At 36.7% G+C, this 20,890-nt stretch overlaps 1 protein-coding gene across 1 annotated transcript in view; it reads left to right on the top strand.

Annotated features, from left to right (window-relative positions):
• The window catches only part of LRP1B (LDL receptor related protein 1B), a gene marked incomplete at both ends in the record, with an annotated part of 635,176 nt that overhangs the window by 422,044 nt on the left and 192,242 nt on the right, over positions 1 to 20,890 (top strand). Inside the window, 8 exons of the mRNA XM_082285346.1 lie at positions 1,508 to 1,630; positions 3,247 to 3,387; positions 6,680 to 6,805; positions 8,547 to 8,663; positions 10,525 to 10,605; positions 11,865 to 12,032; positions 13,693 to 13,879; positions 20,394 to 20,590. Coding sequence (XP_082141472.1) covers positions 1,508 to 1,630; positions 3,247 to 3,387; positions 6,680 to 6,805; positions 8,547 to 8,663; positions 10,525 to 10,605; positions 11,865 to 12,032; positions 13,693 to 13,879; positions 20,394 to 20,590 — 1,140 coding nt within the window. The remainder of the gene's footprint in view (positions 1 to 1,507; positions 1,631 to 3,246; positions 3,388 to 6,679; positions 6,806 to 8,546; positions 8,664 to 10,524; positions 10,606 to 11,864; positions 12,033 to 13,692; positions 13,880 to 20,393; positions 20,591 to 20,890) is intronic.

Genomic DNA, 20,890 nt, shown 5'->3' with positions numbered 1-20,890 from the left:
TATTAAGTGTCCAGTCTAAGCTCTGTCTAAAATTGTGATCAAGCCCTCAGACTTCACAGAGAATTCCTGTTTTCCCTGTTAATGTGTTTTTCCCATATCACTCACACCCTATCCAGTGAAAGTACAAGTACCACAGTGGCCTTTCACATCATTCTCTATTAAACATTTTGCATTTAAACATTTAAAACAAATGAGTTTAAAAGTACAGTAGCATTTTAATGGACGGTTTACACATTTTCTTCTGAGAAGTGTTGTGTATGGTGGATCAGAAAAAGTATAGGAAAAGGTTATTAAGCACTGCTCAAGGTCTGTATTGTAAGACGTATCAAGGTATATCTTAAAATTTAAAAATTTTCAAAATCTTGAATTATTTGCTCATTATCTGATGTTCATTTGATAATTTGAAGAGATTTCCCTTCACATGCAGGAATGGCTCTGACAGGACAGTTTAATATCCATGTTTATAGCTCGATGAAAACTTAATATTATATTTTCCATGAAAAGTGAAATGAGGGTGTTTCAGCAGAGTGAATTGTGTGGGGTCTGTTTTAGCCCAGGAAGCTGATGAATGTTTTGTACACCTTTAAAAGGAGGAACTGCTTTTTACTAGGACAGGAAGATGAAAAAAAAAAGTAGTTTTAATTTAAAGGTTCAGCAGACATGGCGTTTTACAGCTGGCTTGGTCATTATTGCTTCTCACCAGCACCTGGAATCAGCAGAGCTTTGCTCCTAAGAGGCTGGGTGTCCTCAGCCATGCAGATCTAAGCAATTGGGTCATGACCGAAGTGACACAAACAGAAATGGTGACATTTGTGGGCTCTCGGTGACTTTAAGTCTGGTTGCCTCAGGAATGAGGTGGAGAGGATGCAGCAGCCCTTGGTACATGGTTAAAACACCTGACAGCTGTGAGTGTCTTCATGGGAATGGGTTTGGGGAAGGAACAATAACGTGGAAAAACAAAGCAGAGCAATGGCAGATGTGTTCAGAAAGGAGTAGTGGAATATTTGTCTGTGTTCTATCTGTCGTAGATCTTTGTGTACTTTCAATTTGTTTCCTTTCTCTTTTTTCTTAATCTGCGTTTGTAGCCACATTGTTTTAACGTGTACAGATGCCAGTTAGCTTCAGAATATTCCTTTATGTTCTGTTTGATTCCTTGAAGCCACTATGTGCATGTAGCTGTGCCAAATATTTTCAGTATTTGTTCCCCTCACAAAACAGGAAGGTAGAATGCTGTGAGCTGATGGTGCAGGTTTTTTTGTGGGGTTTTATTATTATTATAGAATATTGTAACCTGTAACTAAATATGTTTAAATATTATAACCCACCATAACTAAACTATGAGAATAATGTGCTCCTAAAACAAAAGGAAAATAATTGCAAAAAGTTCTTCATCTGTTTATGTTCCTAAAGAAAAAAGAAAAAACAACTAAAAACCCTCCCCAAAACCCCATTGTTTATTCCTAGCATGGCTGTTAGTTTTAAAGTTGCTTTTTATTTCTTTTCCCAGGTGATAATGCCTGTCGTGTTAATAATGGAGGCTGCAGCACTCTTTGTTTGGCCGTTCCTGGAGGCAGAGTTTGTGCCTGTGCTGATAATCAGCTTTTGGAGGAAAACAGTACAACCTGCATGAGTAAGATTCTTACAGAATATCTGAGTTGATGCTGCTGTTAAGGGATCGAGTCAGACCTGAAAATAAAACCAGAAAGTGTGGCCTCCTAGAGGTTCTATAAGACAAATAAATTTACTTGAATAAAGATTCTAGTTAAAGACAGTTTACAGAATGCAAAAGATTTTCCAGGGAAAACAGAATATCAAATACACTATTTAAGGATAAAATGCGTTGAAAAATATTTCAGCATATCTGATACGATAAAGCACCCAAGTAGTACACTGAACTCTTCTAAAATATCAGAAATTAATCCATATAATCATTAAATTAAATATCTATGAACAGTTTTCAGATTATTTTACTGACTTAGTATCTTAAACGGAAATCTGACATTGAAACATGCATGATGAAACTTCATAAAACATGTTAAGTAGATGTATTTATATATAATAGGTTCTGACACAGAGTGTGCAAATATTGCTGTCTTTGCTCTTTTCTTTAGATATCTTCACTGAAACAATGATAAAAATTGGTAAAATAAAAGGTGGGATTTTCAGTTAATATAATAACTTGCCAGGTACTACAGGTTTGGTTGGGTTTTTTTAATGTTTAGACTTGGTGTCTGTAACTTTCTAAAAATTTTCTCTTTTTTTTAAGTCTCTTTGATCTATTTCTTGAAGTGAAGTGTGTAACATTTTATATGAGTCTCCAGCAATAAGTTCAGTAGAGATGAGTAAAGCATAAGGATTATTTCATAGCATGATGAACATTATGGAACTTGTAATGACCTTGGATTTGACCCAAATCCATGGCAGGCAGAGCCATCAGTGTTGTTAAAAAAATGGCTATTTTTCTTTTTTAGCAGAAATTACTGCAAGGTGGACTCCTCACTGGAAAGATGGAATGTAGGCATTAGGAAGAGAGGGTAGAGACGGAGATTGGAATGAGGCAGAGTTCCTGCTTTTTCCCCAGCACACTTCACGGCCTGGCTCTTTCCAAGGACTCTGGTATTCCTCACAGGGTCCTCACACATAGACTGATGTGTGGCATTTACACATGAAGCATTCTGAACCTGATGTTGAGAAATACATCTGCCTGGCTTTATCAATAAGCTTGTAGTTTGCTACATAACTCTACCCCAGCAGAATTTTATCCTTTCTTCTCTGCCGGGTCTGTACCAGTGCATAATGCAGGTGTTTGAGTTGTTGCTTGGATACAAGAATCAGTTTTTTAGTAATCATTTTCTATCCCTAAATGTGCTCCAGATTTTGGCCAATGACTGTCAGAATATTTCCTTTTTGCTGTTGATGAGGTATTGCAATATTTTAAACAGATATTTTTACACTATCCTCTAAGCAGCAATTTGAAAACCAGTTTGAGTGCCATTCTGTTCAGAGTTTTTCCCTTTATTTGTAGTACATTCTACACAGTGTAGTGTATACTACTGTACAGTGTAGTGCACTCAGATACTTGTGCTACTACGGGCTGCACGTGGAATTACCTCAGACACGCCGAGCTTACGTAAAAATGTTCCTAATAGCAAGAACAAGAATTGATATGTATTTATGTAGGGGCGGCATTGCACTCTGGATTTATCAAGCAGATAAAGAGATGTGCTTGTTGGATATTTTTCCCAGTTAAAGAGGGAGAGGTGATGCCCCAGCTGTGCAAGGCTGAGCAGTTCCAGTGCAGCAACAAGCGCTGCATCCAGGAGCGCTGGCGCTGCGACGGGGACGACGACTGCCTGGACGGCAGCGACGAGCACTCCGACATCTGCTGTACGTATGCATTTGCCTTTTCACCCACAGCCCGTGCTGGATTTCAGGGATTGCAAACTAAACAATGCCAGCCAAACAAAAGTCATCACCCTTAAGCCATCCATGCAAATCTTTCATTTCCTCCTTTCCCTGCGTACGGTAATAGTAGCCCTTTCGAATCTCACTGGTGCACTCATTTCATAGTGCAGTGCAAGAGCAGATATCTTTTGGGGTTGGCATCATCATTGCTGATTCTTTAAATATTGGTGGTTTTTGCTTTGTTTTCCACTATTTTCTGCATGGGTCACAGTATAACACCCGATGGGAGGGAATGGAAATAGGGAGCCATGCTGTTCTTGGTAGTGTCACTAGCAGGACTAGAGGTGATGGGCACAAACTGAAAAGCATTAATTTTATCTGAACATCTGAAATATAACGATTTTTACTGTCAGACACTGCAGTAGATTGCCCATAATTGGTTGTGGAGTTTCTGTCTGTGGAGATGCTCAAAACTTGTGTGGACACAGTCCTGAGAAACCTGCCCTATCTGGCCCTGCTCAGGCAGGGGATTACACCAGGTGATCTCAGCAGGTCCCTTCCAACCATGAAAATTACTGAAATTGTATAATACATTTCTTAAAAAAAAAAAAAAAAAACACCAACAAAAATCCTCAGGAAAAAAAGAAAAAAAACAAACAAAAAAAACCCCAAAAAACCAAAAACAAAACCCAAAAACCCCACAAACAACCAAACCAACAAACAAAGCAAACAACTCCCCCCCAAATCCCCCTCACCAAGAAAATCAAACCTGCAGCAAAACCAAAACCCAAGTCCCTAAACCACTTCCAGTACTAAATTAGATGTACTTTGTTTTTGAAGTTACAGTTTTACAACAGATGTATTTTTTTGCTGCACGGGAATTCCGCTGTTGAAATGAAAAATAATAGAAAATGTACCAATTATGTACCTGTCATTTCTGGAAGGTCCTTAAGTAACCTGCTATTAAATTAGTGTAGCAGCACTGAGAATTCTTTTTCTTATTCTATTTGTCTCAATGCTTTCTATTTCTGTCCTTAGCTTACTTCTCTAAACCAAATATCCTTTACAGAATGAAAGTACATTATTTCTCCCAATCAGTTGTAGAAATGAACTCTCTTCTACTCTGCACTGTTCTCTGTGTCTGAAAACTCTTATCATAGTGTCTCTTTCTTATCTCTTTGAGACCAAACAACTCTCAACTGTTCTTGGGTTTTGTTAGTTTTTCATTGGGTTTTTTGGTTTGTTTGTTTGGTTTTTTTTCCCCCCCTTGTAGATTATGTCAGGTTTTCTTTAGATTTCATTGCTCTTTTCTAAGTGATTCTCGGGGATGAATGTCCAATACTGGATGTGTGTATTTCTGCTGAGGCTTTTGTGAAGCTGGTTAGGCTGAGAGAGTGTGTTTGTGAAGGGTGATGGTTTATTCATCCTTGAGTAAGTCTTGCCTGCTTCACGCAGGCCTGATGCTGCTGATGCAAACTGATCTTGTGATCATCTGTAATGCCTAGACCTTTTTCAATATATCTATTAAATGACCAGTTTTGGGTTTGTCTGTTGGGTTTTTTTTTTTTGTTTTCCCAGCATTTATGTATTTTGATAGCTGCATGTAGTAGTCATTCCTGATTTCAACAATATTTTTTGAAATATTTTTTCTAGTTTTGAATTTTGTTTTGATACTGGGGTCTCTTTCTTTCACTTAAATTAAGGAGTTCAACTAATAAACACAGTGAGAAGGAAAATCTTTCAGCAGATTTGACTTGATTGTCTTTTAAATTAGTGTAAGGAAGACCAGTTCATTGATCAAAGCTTGTAATTCTCTGAGGATTTATACAGATATAAATGAAATCATAATGTGGTCATAAACCTGAATGTGATCTACAGTTTACATGGCCAGTGTGATAACACTGAGCTCAGCAGTTGCCGTGGTAACTCCAATAGTTCTTTATGAGTTTGAAATATTTGCAATTATGAGTAGAATACACACATGTTGCTAAATATATATGAGCAAAAGCTTAACTACCATTTAAAGCAGTATCTGTGTCAAGTATTAAAGTCAAATTAAAAAAAAAAAAGTCTTCAACTTGTGATTTTATTACTTGGATGCTTCCAGTTTTGTTCTCCAGTCACATTGCAAAGTGTGTTGCTTTGGAAGTATGAGATGTGGGACAGCTTTCTGCTCAGATTGTTAACTAATCTCTACTTCCTGTATTTCTGCACCCTGCACACAAACCACTCACAGAGGGTTCATGTGTTATTGATATCACCCTCGCTCTGTGTTGTCTGCAATTGGAAGAATAGGCAGAAAGGTCAAAGATAAAAGCTACTGAAATGTCAAGGATAAGCCTGCAAGACATCCTTTCATTTTAAATACCCTTTGTTTCCAGATGTATGTTAAACTTTAAAAAAGAGACTGTGGATGGCTGAGTAGGTGAAAAATAGCTGGAGATTATTTTTAAGCCAGCGTTTGAAACCGTGTACAGTTTACTGTTCTTGTCTAGATCGAGATGAGCAGGATCTGCTAATAATAGATGTTGTTATTAGCATGAAAAAAGCAGAACATAAACACTACTAGAGTTGCAAGAGAAGGCCAATAGTATTTACATAAATTCTGTGCATTCAGCTTCATCCTTTCCATGAGAATTGGTAGCCAGCAAAAACATGTTTGAGAGAGAACTTGTTCACTCCTCAATACCAGATTTTTTTTTTTTTTTGGTTAGTTTTACACCGTGTTGCATATTTCACTTTTTGACACCTACAATTTCATGGTGAGTAAACAGCAGATCTATATGTGGCCATTGACAGTAATGTGCCTCATTTTAGAAGCATTTTATGACTCGCCCAAATCCCTGCTCACTGTGGTATCATATTTTGGATCTGCACTTAGCAGTTTGCATCTGCTCCCTTCGGTGTTTTCCTTTGTTTATTTGCACTTCAGTTTGCAAACCTCATCACGCTGCTCAAATGTGATCAAGGACATCTTTCTTTAAGGAAATAGCAGCACTATAAAATGCTGCTACCTTTTATCACTTAATAGAAGAGGATCTCCATATTGGCATCTTTACTATATGTTACTTAATTTATGAATGAAGCACTGCAATATTTCTAATTGACTGGTGTGCTGAACAATCTTTATGTCATGGCAGTTATATATACAGGATAACCACACTAACAGCATTACCAGGGAGTACCATTTCCTGTGCTCTTTTCACAGATTTCACAGCTGTTATTCTCAGATTATTTTCTTAGGGAAAAAAAACCTCTCTTTTTTTCTCCACAGTCAATCATAGTTGTCCTGATGATCAGTTTAAGTGCCAAAATAATCGCTGCATTCCCAAGAGGTGGCTTTGTGATGGAGCTAATGATTGTGGTAATAACGAAGACGAATCAAATAAAACTTGTGCAGGTAAAAATTTTACTTGGTTGTGCATACAGGTTTTCTAACTTCAGTTCCATAAATAGTTCAGGACTGATTTGAACTGAGCTGAACCAGTCTGCTACTTGTAATCTGATTATTGACGTTTTAAATGAATTCAGATTTTGATGCCATCAAGGCTGGAATACAAATTATATTTTACTTAATCCACGTGCTTGACTGTGTTTTCCAAAGTAATTCAGCTCTTAATCTCTCCATATGGGTCCACTGTCAAAGCAATGCTCAGGTACAAACTTTGAGGTACAAATCTTTTTTGGCAGTTATAATTTTGTGTGTTAACATGCTGTGATGGGTGCCATGTCACCTGTAAATTTTATTTTTTGCTGATTTATTTTATGCGTAATTATTCAATTTCTACTCAGTGCCTTGAAATTCTTTTCATTTCTGAGTTATTAACTGGAGAGTGGGTTTTTAAGGAAATAGCAAGATGAAGATTGTTTACTGATTCCACTGTAGTAAATCATGGAATTCCCAATCTGCCCTCTGCTTGTGTGGAAATGTTTACTGCTTGTTGTCTGAGTACACTAAACAAGCATTAAACCTCAAATATGCAAAATGCCAGCCATCAATAAGCTGATGACTGTTTTGAACTGAAGTACAGTGAAAGACAGCCCTCATTGTATATTAAACATTCCCCGATGTCTTATTGCCTTGATACTCTTTGATATCCAACTGTTGCTTGTAGAGTGAGAGTCTAATTTGAAGACTATTTTTTTTAATCCCTGTGTCAGTTGGCTATGGATTGAATTTTGTATTTTTGTTTTTCCCTTTATTCCTGCAGTGGCGAACACTGTTAACATTTAAAAAATTACTTCTTTGAAATATTTTAAACTTTCATTCGTCTTTTTTGTTTTGGGCTACTTCTATGAAGAAAAAGGAAAATGGTAGTTGAAAATAACAAATGAAGAAATATTCTTTCAGTTACTGGGGTTTTTGACATATCAGCCATTTTTTTAAAGTGTAAAATAACATCCAGGTGAACTCTAAAAGCTTAAATTTGGAGTAAAAATCGGTGTTGCTCTTACTGCCACTATTATAGGTTCACATTTTAAATAAACAAAATTATACGTAATGACAGTTTTCTACGCTAGCTTTTTAGTGGCATTTCACTATTCATCAGCTTTCAAAGTAATTTCTGTAGTTACATAGCACAAATTCCTTTAGTGATCCTTATTTTGTCGGGAGAAAGACATGCTCTGATTCCTTTAATGCATGATTACAGTTAAACGTTTGCAAAGGCAAGGATTCTAAGAACAGTGAGGCCAAGCACATCACACACAACCTAATTCCCATTTTCCTGTGTAAATATGAATTTCACAAGATCATTGTTCATGTTATGGAATACAAGTTACTAATATTCCAGTTGGTGGACATTTTCATGCCCAGATTTTTCTTTACTTCAAGCATTAGCGTATATTAATGCTCTTCTCACCACCTAGTTTTGCATAATTATATGTAGAATTTCATGATCTTTTATGAGGAAGAAACCACTAAGAATTCCACACAGCAGAGATAGAGCACAGCCCTGCAGATGACCCCAGTGTTCTCTGAAATCAAAGGAGGTGAATGATGTTTAGTCAGAGCAGGGGAAAGGTGCAGCAGGCCAGGATGTGCCCTCCAGCCCTGCAGCTTCTAAAATCAGGCCCCCACCAAGAGACCTAACAGATCTAGTCCATTTCCCTTGTATTTTTGGAGTGTTTTGTCTTGACAGCAAGAACTTGCCAGGTTAATCAGTTTTCTTGTGGGAATGGACGGTGTATTCCAACATCATGGCTGTGTGACAGGGAGGATGACTGTGGAGATGGAACGGATGAAATGACATCCTGTGGTAAGTGCATTTTTCTTTTGGGGGGAAAAAGTAAAAATTATTACTAAATTATTATTAAAAAGTAAAATTATTCCGTAAAATATAAAACACATAAGGATCTCTTTTCATGTGAACTGAACTGATAATACTATATCTGAAACAGCAAATAGAATTTATTTGATTAATAAATAAATCCAAAGCAAATGCAGCATTTTCTATTTAATGAGTTTTTAACTACAATACCAAATATGCAGATCAATCAACACTTTTTTAATTTACAGCCCATTATCAAATGCTGTCACCCTCAAAAATTATTCTTTATCTCTGCTGCATACCTCTCCCCATGGGCCCCCTCAGCATATTCTAGATGTCAATAAAATCAACCTGTTTCAAGCCTCAACAGAAGGATATTCGATCTTTTATTTTTCAGAAAAAAAAAAAAAAAAAAATTCTTGGTTCTATCACGAGAGAATATCAGCAGCTGTGCTGACTGCTGCTTTGCTGAGATACTGCAGAGACGGGCGTGCTCTCTCTAATCAGCTGCTGCCAAACAATTAAGGATTTTAATAGTCATTTGTTTTGCAGGGCACCAGTAACTGCTGTGAGTCTGAGAGCATAAGGGTCAATGAGCTGTCTGCAGATGCAGAATCACAGAGTAAGATGTATTGAAGTGTAGAATCACAGAGTGGTCTGGGTTGGAAGGGACCTTAAAGACCATTTTGTTCCTGTCCCTGCCATGGACAGGGACACCTCCCACTAGACCAGAGCTGCAACCAAACTGGCATTGAACATTTGCAGGGATGGGGCATAAAATGTAGTTATTACATGAGTAAAAATAATAATATTATTAAGGTAGACTTCTAATTAAAAATTAAATAGAGAACACCAAGAACTTCATTGAACAAAGGTGATTATCCTACTTCAAAGTAGAAAAGGGTGGGAAGAAAAGCTACCATTGATGACAACACTTCATCACTTTCTTCTAGAAAGTTCTTGCTCTTTTTGTTTGGTTGGTTTTGGGTTTTGTTTGTTTGTTTTGGGCTTGTTGATTTGGGGGTTTTGTTTGCTTCTTCAGGTTTTTTTTTTTTTTGTTAAACACATTGCAGTGACAAAACAAATCTGTTCTGAGAAAAATAATGGAAGTGTGTAACTGCAGCAGCACTTAGCCACAATATCTGCCTATGTCATTGGCTTTAGAAGAAAAAGAAGTCTGAAAAAATTCAAACTATCTTTAAGTTACTCTATGCAGAAGCATATTTGATAATTACAGAAACAAATAACTGTGTTCAGTACAGATGATTCTTGGTGAATTATATTGTCTCAGATTTCTACTACTTTACTGGAATGCTTGGAGAAACTGCTTGTGAAAGCTGACATTTCAATTTTGAATGCCAGTGTAGAGTAACTTTATTTCTTGGCTGTTCTTTAGCTTGGTACTTAACCTTCTCGTTTCATAGTGCTCCATTTGCTGTCTCTTACTGCAGTGCTGTTGCAATTGGAGAACCCTTATGTAAATAAGCTCAGAGAAAAGAGAGTTTGTATCAGTCATGAAGCTGTAGTGTGTCTTAAATACTAGCAGGGTTAGTGGGAAAACCAGCCCTGGTCTGATGGGAATGTAGGACTATGCCATTTGTCACAGTGATGAATTTCATGATCCATGTTGAGGAAGGGTAGGGTTTGGACAGTATTTATACTTTAAGCCTTTTTTGTCTTTTCTTTTTTGGTGTCTCAGCTTTTTTTCCTCTCCAGATTAAGTACCTGGAAGGAAGCAAATGTTTGCTGCAACACACTTGTGTAATTTATGCATATAGGAAGGTGGCAGAACATTACTGAAGAGGATGTATGTTAAATAGTTTTTATTTCTTTTTGAACACTTTCACAGAATTCCCAACATGTGAGCCACTAACTCAATTTATCTGCAGAAATGGAAGATGCATTAGCAGCAAATGGCTCTGTGATTCAGGCAAGTATCAAGCTCCCTATATCTGAAATGAATATGAAGAATATCACATACATACTGCTTTGATGTTCTTTTTTTCTGAGACTCATATTGTCAGTTTGGCTTGCAAGTGGGCAGAGAATAAATAAAGCATTTTTAAATTACTGACCTGACCTAGAAATCAGCAACACTGAAGGTTCAGATAAGGAATGAGGAATTGGATATGGTAATAGGTACAAATACTATATTATCTAGCATGAAGTATGATGATTTATTATTTAAAAAAAAAAAAAGAAAAGCAAAGCTATTGCTTATGAAAGTATTTTCTGGTTTTAGAAAAATGGTTTCAGTGACCAATATATCTGATTTTTTGTTGTTTGTGGACAAGTTCAATTAAATAAATAGCATCCCTGAAGAGCAAAGGCCAGCAAGACTTTACAATGTATTTAGTTCTTTTGGCTGGAAGAGTACATATTTGAATGTTAAAATGAATCTCCTCTCAGAGCTTGTGGCGTGGGAGTGTTGTTGCTCCAGTCCTAATAACATTGGGTTGGTCCAAAGCATTTGGTGTTTCTATAATTTCATTTGTCTGACAGGAATTTTCAGCTGTAAATGGACAAATTCCCGAAATTTTCACAGTGTGCTGACTGAATTTCTGTGCATGGAGACCCTTTAGAGTGTGCCTAACGTATTTATCTCCTTCCTCCTTTGATGACCATGATCAAATTACGGGAATTGCCTTAAGACTCTTGTAATGACTGCAACATTAGAGTAATGAGAAACTACAGTCCACGATTATTTATGTGCTTTCTTCTCTTTGCACTCTTGTAAACACATGGAAACAAAGTTTAATACTATTGAAAAGAAATTCATCAGGTTTTTGTTTTGGTTTATATGAAGCTCTTTGTGTTTGTGGTTAACTATCTTAGGTTATCACAGAGAATAAAGTAAACCCACTGTGTTTGAAAGCCTGTGTAAGTACACACAGCTAAAGAAATTAGGAAAATCTACAGCCTTCTCATCAGCTTGCTGGTGTCTCTGACTAAATACCTGAGTAAGAGGTTAGACTGCCCAAAATGACAGAGTTGAGTAGGTAAATAAGATTTAGATAGTGATTGCATTAGAAATAATTTGATGCCTGTGGGCAGTAAGCATACTACTTTATTTACTGCACTTTTTTTTTCCTTGCCTTTTTTAAAATTATTTTCCCTCCTTACATATTTCCTTCATATATTTTATATTTAAAAATATTTTAAAATATTTTAAAATATGAACATTTGCAGATGACGACTGTGGTGATGGAAGTGATGAGCTGGGCTGTGTTCACTCGTGTTCTGCTGATCAGTTCAGGTGTCAGAATGGCAGATGTATCCCAAGTCACTGGGCATGTGATGGTGACAATGACTGTGGAGATTTCAGTGATGAAACCAAAACAAACTGCAGCAGGGAAGGTTAGATTTTTTTGTTGTTGTTGTTGTTCCCACATTTTAATACTTATACACACAGAATACCTTGTTATAAATACCTGACCTTCAGCCAATGGAAAAAGAGAAGATGCTTTTAACCTTGGCATAGGTTGGAATGGGGAAAATGTCAAGTGCAATGTGATAACACAGAAGTGTATTATGGAAGAGGAGTGCATTTGAAAACAGAAGGGGTATTACAGTGAGATAAGTTCTATAGTTTTACTTTAGTGAATTATGCTAGATGTGATGTTTGTCTTACTACAAAGATGCATGCTCTCTAGGTGAAGAGACAGTAAGAAGCATTCATTAAGTTATTATTGATATTTTCTGGTTTTTTTCATGCAGTGGAACAGTTAATACTCTCATTTTTGTGTAATGCAAGTCTTTGAATTTGTGATTTTTTTTTTTTTACATAAAAGCATTTTAACAAACTACAGCCCCATTTAAATGCCATACATTGTATTTATTTGGGTGGGGAGAGAAGGGAAGGATGCTTATGGCAAAGGATAAAGAATAATCAGATCAGAATGAGAGAATATCTGTCATATTTTGCTCCTAATGTTTTTTATACAACAAAGTAATTGTACACAATATTACTGGCCCCTTTTCGTAAGTTTATATTCTAAATCTAGTTGCATACCTCATACAAATACACAAATTATCAGAACGCCAGCATGAGTGAAATCCTTAATTTTTATATATTCACAAAAAATAATTTTTATTTATCTCTGTCAAAATGATTAGTCTGGAACTGAACAACCCATTTTTACCCCTGCTCATTTCCATTTTGAAACTTACAGCCTCGCTCTAACTTTTTACAATAGACTACAATAATGTAGATTATGCAGGAAAAAAACCAATAAGGCAGTGTTAAACAAAACAAAATGTATATTTATAAATAGTGCTATAAGAATTTATTCAAATAATACTTTTTGGTACAAGCAGAATAGTGTAAGTATGCCATTGCTTTAAAGTTGTTGTTATTGTCAGTAGTATGTTATTAAATAATAGAAATACAGTGCTAATAGTTTGGGAAAAGAAAAACAGGAATAAAATTGAAAAGGCCATAAGCTAGAAAATAGTTAGAGAATTATGTATGTGATGAATAATTAAAATCTCACAGTAATTATTCTTTGAAGCAGTCAGTGCTGATTCCAGGGCTGCACTGAGTGAAGCTCCTTGCTGTGGAATTTAGAAGAGCTCCAGCTGCTCTGCCAGTGCTGTAATAGCACAAACCAGGCCCATGCAGGGGCCTTGTTAGAGCACAGGTGTGACCTTTCAAGCTTTGTGAATTAGGAGATGGACCTCGTTAGGAGAACGAGGAAGGTTGAGGGAAAGCAGCTTGAGGATTAAACTGGGCTTATAAAGCATCAAGAAGACTTCATTAGCCTTGGGACTCCTACACCTCCAAACTCCTTCCCATCTGACAGATATGAAAAAAGGAAATAAAAATTGGTATAGAGCCTGTGGTTGAAGGAAGTGTTGGGGTGATGAGTTACAGGATAGAAGAGGGCATTTTGAGTGCTATACTTGGGGACTCTGATTTTGGCTTTGGTTAGGAAGAGGATAGTAAGTCAGTGTAGACTTGGAATGGGGCAAAACCTCACACGAGCCAATTCTTCAATGTAATTCTTATTTTTCTAAGAAACTCCCTCTCCTGGAAGGTGCAGTGGAAGGGAATTTCAGTGCAGCCCTGATGGGAACTGCGTTCCTGAGTTGTGGCGCTGTGATGGAGAAAAGGACTGTGAAGATGGGAGTGATGAGAAAGGCTGTAATGGAACTCTGCGAGTCTGTGATGAGAAAACAAAGTTCTCCTGCAAGAGTACAGGTATGTGCTTGCAAATGCATTTTCCTCTCACCTACTCAGTGTGTGTCCGTGTGAGTCTGTGTTGTTTGATCGCTTATCTACTCTTTAGCTAATGATTTTAATGCTTAATACTAATAAGGTGAGGTTATTTATTGTATTCCTACCAAGAAAATTATACTGATTTACATGTCCTGTTTTCTAATTTACAATCTAAAATGGATGAGTTTTGAGATTACTTAAAGCTGAAACCTTTCTCTATGGTATTACCTCAAATCAAATATAGCATTTAATAGTACTCAAAAGTTCAATTTTCTTCTATTTCTTATTCTTGGCCCTAGAAGTAAGTTGAATAAAATTGTATAGAGTACCTTGAATACTTTGAAGAATTACAACTGCAGCACTGGAAATCTGAAGTGGAGTATTGGAAGAAAAACACATTCTTTGATCATGTTTAAAATAGATTTTTTTTTTCTCTAGATATACTTCACTAAATGTTGTGAAAAGAATATGGCAATCATTGCATGAGGGTATTTTGCTAAATAATGTTTAGATGGAACATTTTTTTTTTAAGGGAAAGTCCCGTTAAGGAAAAAATTAATGTATTTCAGCACAATATTAATATTTTTTGTAATTTCTGTCAAATCTATGTGTGATACTAGGGCTAAATTAACTTTCACAGCAATATTTAAGGTTGTAAGAAGTAGTAATATTGTTGCCACTGGGCAACTGTAATTATTGAAGGAAGGGAGAACTCATTCTAGTGCCTGTGTTACAGCTAAGCACAATAAATGTTGCAGATGAGTTATGTTCAGAAGTTCTGTTCAAAAGTATCTTGCTGTTGATTGGATTTTAAAGTTACAAAAATCATAATGTATAGATAAAGAAATATGGAATACTGAATTGTCTAAATAAAACATTCCCTTTTGTGTTCTTACCATTTCCATAAAGATGTGTAGAATACGTACCATTTAAATGAAACACTTTCTACAAGTACAAATGGATTATTCACTTCTAACAGAGTGGTCTGTTTCCTGAAACTGATTGATAGGAACCCTGAGGAAGTGTATTTCTTAGTGCCTAAATGGGGAAAAAGTAACACCAATCCAAGTGGCAAAAGCAGAATTATTTGAGGGAAGAAAGGTAAAATCTCAATAGATGAGGTTTATTTTCATCAGCTGCATTTGGAAAGCTAATGAGACAAGATCTTACTACTTTAGCTAAGGGAAAGCAGAGAGATAGGTTAGAGGTAGTGTGGAATACAAGATGAAGTGTAGATTTTAGTTGTTAGGGTTTATTACCTTTCAGAAATGCTTGCTTCTTAGGCTGGGCTTTGGTTTCTTACTTATCCTGAATGATTTTAGATACAGAGAAAGGATTTTCCATTCTGGTGGTACGCTAAGGTTTTCCAAGTACAGCTGCCATAACAACAGGAAAGAGCAAGTATTTAAATTCAGCATAATTGTGTGAATGAGTTCTCTTTTCAACAGAGAACTAGACCCCCCCCTTTCAAAGACCACTGTCCAAACTACATTCCCTCATTATATACTTCCCAATTTTGCAGTCATGTGTAAGGAGGGCATTATCTCAGTTTACAGGATGAAAGGAGACTTTTCTGGCTGCCACATAGAAATACAGCAAAAAAATACTTTTCATCCAACATTTGCTGAGTTCAAGGGTGTACAGCTTTGATTTGGAGGAAAATGTGATCATACTTATTTGTTGTGTGGAAAAGCCGCTTGAGCAACCAGTTTTGACAGGCATAATTTTCTCTTTTGCAATTTTCCTTCCTCCTGGAAGCAGCAAAACTGCCATTCTGGAGGAGGCATGTAGTAATGCACTGTAGTAGAAAACAGCAAAGGTAAATTTGTGTTTAGTTACTTTACAGTTTGTTCCATCTGGTTTGGACAAAGGAATAATAATGAGTTTGAGAAATAGTTACTGGAATATTTCAAAAGAAATGTAACTTTCTCTGTGCGTGATTCTAAGGAAATAATGCTGTCTGGCTTGTACATTTATGGCAGTTGCTCAGATGAGGAGGTACTGGCTAATTCTCCCCTCAGAGATTGCTAGGTATCTAGCAATCTGATGTCTGATGCAGAATGTGATGGGGCTGTGTAGGAACGTGTGAATGGAGGGAGCTGAAACAGCCAGTGCTTCAGGAGGGAAATGGCAGCTGGTGAGAAGAGCAATAGGGAGATGTTGCTGCTGATTTTTTGCTTATTTCTTTTCATTTTATGTCTGTAAATAGTAGCTGCAGGGTCTTCCCTTGCTGTGGCTTTGGTTAATGTGTCACAATGCCATAAGCATGAGTGCCAAGCTACAAAACCAGAATTTGTCAGCATTCAGCCAAAAGGGAATTTTCTGCTTAGAGAGATGCTGATTTCAAGAACCCATTGTACCCAGCTCCTTTTCCAATATTCAGTTAAGGATCTATGACAGAGGGTATTCTACAACTTACATAGATGGCCTTCTGTCATTTGCCTCTAGTAATTGAACATTTTATTCCCAAAAAGTCATTTCTTTTGGCTATGGAATGACTTCTGCCATATGTCTCCTTAACAACATTATTTGTTGAATAAATAAACACTTTTGTTCATCCCCTTGCCTATCTTCCAATTTTGTTTAATGTTTTTACACCTTTAGTATTTTTGTTGGTCTCGCTGGAACTTTCCCACCTGGGCAGTCCTTGAGCTGCTGTATCCAAAGTCGGCCAAAATGCTGCAGGGTACTTGAGCTACCAGATTTCAAAATTGCTTTTCTAATTTTTTTCATAAACATCCAATGTTTGTTTGTAGTGATGGGTGATGAAAAGTATACTAGAGGTTGCACAGCAGTGGGATATGAGAAGCAGTGATTACCTGATTGAGATTGTCTCCTCTTGGGCTGCTTCTAGTCAATTATTTTCTGGTTTTAAATTAGATTAGGCTTCTTTTGAATTAGACTAGAATAAATTGTACAAAGATCCAACTTTCTGTTTTAAATTCTGATTCTGTTCTCCAAAAAGTATGACAGGCATGTACTTCAGCTCAGTTTCATGTACTACATACATCTGTCCTTTTTATTCCATCTCCCTACTTTTCAGTTAGTAGTGCTACACCAAGAGCAGAATCTGTGCAGTATCACTTAAAATGTCATCTAATTACTCTGATGGTCATAATGAAGTACTTCTATGAAGACAAATGCAAAAGAGCCATGCATACTTCAGTTTAGTAAGCAGTACATCTGAACTGCAATGTTTATTTGTCATCCTTACTGTCCTTTTTACTTTTTCAAGCAGCAGCTGATGGTATCCTACCATTTTTTCATACCACTTTGTAGACTTTTTTCTTTTTTTATTTTTTCCTTACATGTAATTAATATATTAGAGGGGGAAAAAAGATTATGAGGAAGGAAGTAGAATTTGTTTGGAATGAAAAATAGGGATGTACATAGAGGAAATCAAGTCAATGGGAGCTGATCACAGTGATAAGGGAAGACTATAACAACAGCAGCACTGGTACTGTCTGGGTGGGGATTGAAAGAGTCCCGTTGTGGATGTGTGACCAAAGAAGCTGGCACTCAGGAGGGCTGGGAAGGAAAGGTTTTCCAGAAACATGATGGGAAATTGGTAGTATTTTTATCTTTACTTTATGGTACCATTGTTCTCTGTGGTAACAGCTCTCTTCTTTAGGCCCATTTTGTTTTTCCTGTCTCATCCAGGAGTTATTTATAAACTTTCTACTAAAAGCTTTAAATGCGACAAATCACCACGTTTTTGAAACAATGTGATTCAATCTAAGTCCCAGGTGTGTTCTAAAGGACAAGTGAGATCATTTGCCATCACAATATTTTGGTAAATGTGTCAGATTGGAACATTCTGTAATGTTGATGGGAATGAGATTGAGTCCATTCTGTAGGTTAGGAAGGTGTTACATTACAGCTTTAGGCAGTAAGAATTAGCTGTAGGAGGAAACAGTTCAATTAATGCTCCACCAGAGTAGTTTTTCTGCGGTTAAAGATGTAATCAGTCAAAAAACCTCCTGGGTTCAGTATCCTGACAGAGACTGAATGGGTGTATAAATAGTTAATTCTGTTGATAATATCTGTAGGAAATAAAAATCGTTGGGGAAGCATTTGGATCAGGCTTTCTTGCTGCCCGCGCCTTCTGTTTCACTGTGTTACGCAAAAGAGCGATGGAAAAGGGCAGATATAGCTATTGAGGCAAATAATTTATAATGGAACTTTACTAAAAAGGTTCCTGGAAGCCAGAAGTGTGAGTTTCACTAAGGGGCAATTAAAGGAAAAAATACTTCAGTGAATTTTAAATAATGATTTCAAGACAGTCATAATATTTCATTAAGTCCGTGTCTTGGCCAGTCCGTGTTTTCCCCGATGCCATACGCCGGAAAAAATGCAGTCCAGGTTTTCCCCCATTCCGTACCCCTGGAAAAATCCAGTCCGGGTTTTCCCCCATTCCATACCCCTGGAAAAATCCTGTCCTGGTTTTCCCCCCATTCCGTACTCCAGAAAAGGTTCAGTCTGGGTTTTCCCCCATTCCATACACTAGGAAAAATCCAGTCCGGGTCTTCCTCCATTCTGTATTCCAGAAAAATCCAGTCCGGGTTGGCAAATCTTGGCAAAGATTAATTCCTTGAAAGTATATTCTACTTAAGAACGTGTCATATCTATCATAAAGACAGATGAATCTTTCATCATAAAACATATCTTCACTAAGGTACAAGAAAGGCAGGGAAACTGATTTTCTCTGTAAACATTTGAACACGTAAAAGATTAAAATAACAGATTAGGAGCTCTACTGGAAGCAACTTCAATTTACTTTGGGTTATGGTTGGTTTGGTTGATGTTGGTATTTTCCATTAGCTTGCATTGTACTGCTGTGTTATAATAATATAAAAAATCAATGATCATTCAAGATAATAAACAATAGGGTTACTTCTTTGAAACACTTGTGATTGCATGTAATGATAAGCTGCATATGTATCATGCATCCACTTTTGTTTCCTCTTTCCTGTGCAATTCTGTCTTTTAAGTATGGGATATTTGGGACTTCAGCCACTAAAGAAAAAGGTGGAAGATTTTCATTCTAATTGACATCCCTTCCTGCTTGTTTTCAAGCTGATTTTGCACTGGTAAAATGGTGTTCTGTTGTTTAAACCCCACATTCAATGTAGTATGATCCTGAAGCTTCACTTCTTGCTTTTCTTCACCAAAAGTGAAAACAGTCTCACATTTGTCCCATGAGTGCTGCAAAATTATGCCTGTCTTCAGTGTTCTTTTGTCTTTTATCCCCTTGACTTTCTGTGAGGACATCAGCATTTTTTGCATCAAAAGAAGTCTAAAATGTCAAACCAAAGGCATTAAACCAATCTTCAACAAATATTTCCCTTAAAGAAAGTTGAAATCTAAAATTGTATAAGCTTGGCAGGGTGGGCAGAAAATCGTGTCAGTTCATGCTGAGCACGTTTGAACTTATGACTCTCAGGCTTTGCCAGTCAGTTCCTGGGCATCCACCAGAATTGCTGTCAATGGAACTAAACATTCCCAGGATCTTCCTTCCCGTTCCAATTGATTTTCTCTGCATAATTAATTAATAGGCAAAAAAAAAAAAAAAAAAAAAAAATTCTAGATCAGGTTCATAACTCATGGTTCTAGCTGTTCTCTCTCTATTAATTGGAAAATAAAGTACATGACATTTCTGTTCAGCCTTGAGGTTATCAAAATTTACAGCTAAACCCTCCTGGCTGTAGGTAGCAAATGGCAAGTTGAAAAATAGTTTGGGACAGGATCTCACACACACCTGTAAGTGTCAGCATTCACAATGTTGGCTCTTTTCATTAAAATCCCTGTCTTTGCAGATTCTAATTTAATATCTGTATGATTTAAAGGATTAAAACACCTTTTTTAATCAAGAGGCTTTCTTGCATCTCTAAGCATTGATGGTCAACACAATTTTTTTCCCATTTTGAGAAGTGATCTGAACACTGGTTTGACAAAACTGAAGTCATGTCAGAAATTTCATCTGCTTTAGTTATTTTGCCTAAAAGCTGATCATTTATCTGACTTCATGGAGGAATGGGTTGTGTCTACTTCCTAGAAAGATTTTTGCTTTGCAAACCTATGTTAATTAAAAGTCTTATATTGAAACATTGCTCCCATGGAGGGCTCTTGCAGTAGAAGAGAGATGAAGAAAGGCAGAAATTAAAAATAATTAGAGAATTTTAGTGTCATTTGGTGTATTTAGCAGATGATGAGGATGTGTATTCCTGCCTGTATTCAGTTTTGTTCAGCACAGAAATAAGTAGGATTGGTGCTGTTTTGAAAATTAGATTGTCAACAGTGCTGTGGATGATGCTTCAGAGTACAAGTGCAAGTTGATTTCTTTCTGCTCATCAAAGAGGAAAGAAGTATTAATAGAAAAGCATAATAAATAAAAAGAGAGAAAAAAAATCTGTATTTTGTTTTGAAGGGTTTTTTTTTTTCTCCTAAAGTTTGCTTCCAGTCTGATTTCCTGTGTTTATTGTCTCTTTTCCCCAAGGGAGATGCATTAGCAAAGCGTGGCTATGTGATGGCGATATTGATTGTGAGGATCAGTCTGATGAGGATAATTGCGAGGGCTATTTGTGTGGACCACCAAAATACCCTTGTGCTAATGATACCTCCATCTGCCTACAGCCTGAGAAGCTCTGCAATGGGAGAAGAGATTGTCCTGATGGATCTGATGAAGGCGATCTTTGTGGTACTTCTTTTAGACACATTTTTCTGATTGCTCATGATGCTGTCTGTTGTAATACCTCTTGTTGAGGAAAAGGTTGTCGTGTTAATCATACTGAAATTTTATCACTGGAGCCTACAAGAGGATTTTTGTTTAGTTAAAGTCTTAATGAGTTTATGCTTGAAGTACTAGTTTTGTTCAAATAAGGCAAAGGGGACAGATTCGTTTTCGAACCCCTTAAAACATTCCTGGAGGTAAACAATTTAAAGGGCATTGGTGTGTAGGAAAGGACTTCACCTCATTTGCGGTTCTTTCCAACTACAA

This window comes from Coloeus monedula, assembly GCF_965178545.1.
Source record: "Coloeus monedula genome assembly, chromosome: 7".
Lineage (NCBI taxonomy): Eukaryota > Metazoa > Chordata > Aves > Passeriformes > Corvidae > Coloeus > Coloeus monedula.
This window is presented reverse-complemented; position numbering and strand designations above follow the sequence as displayed.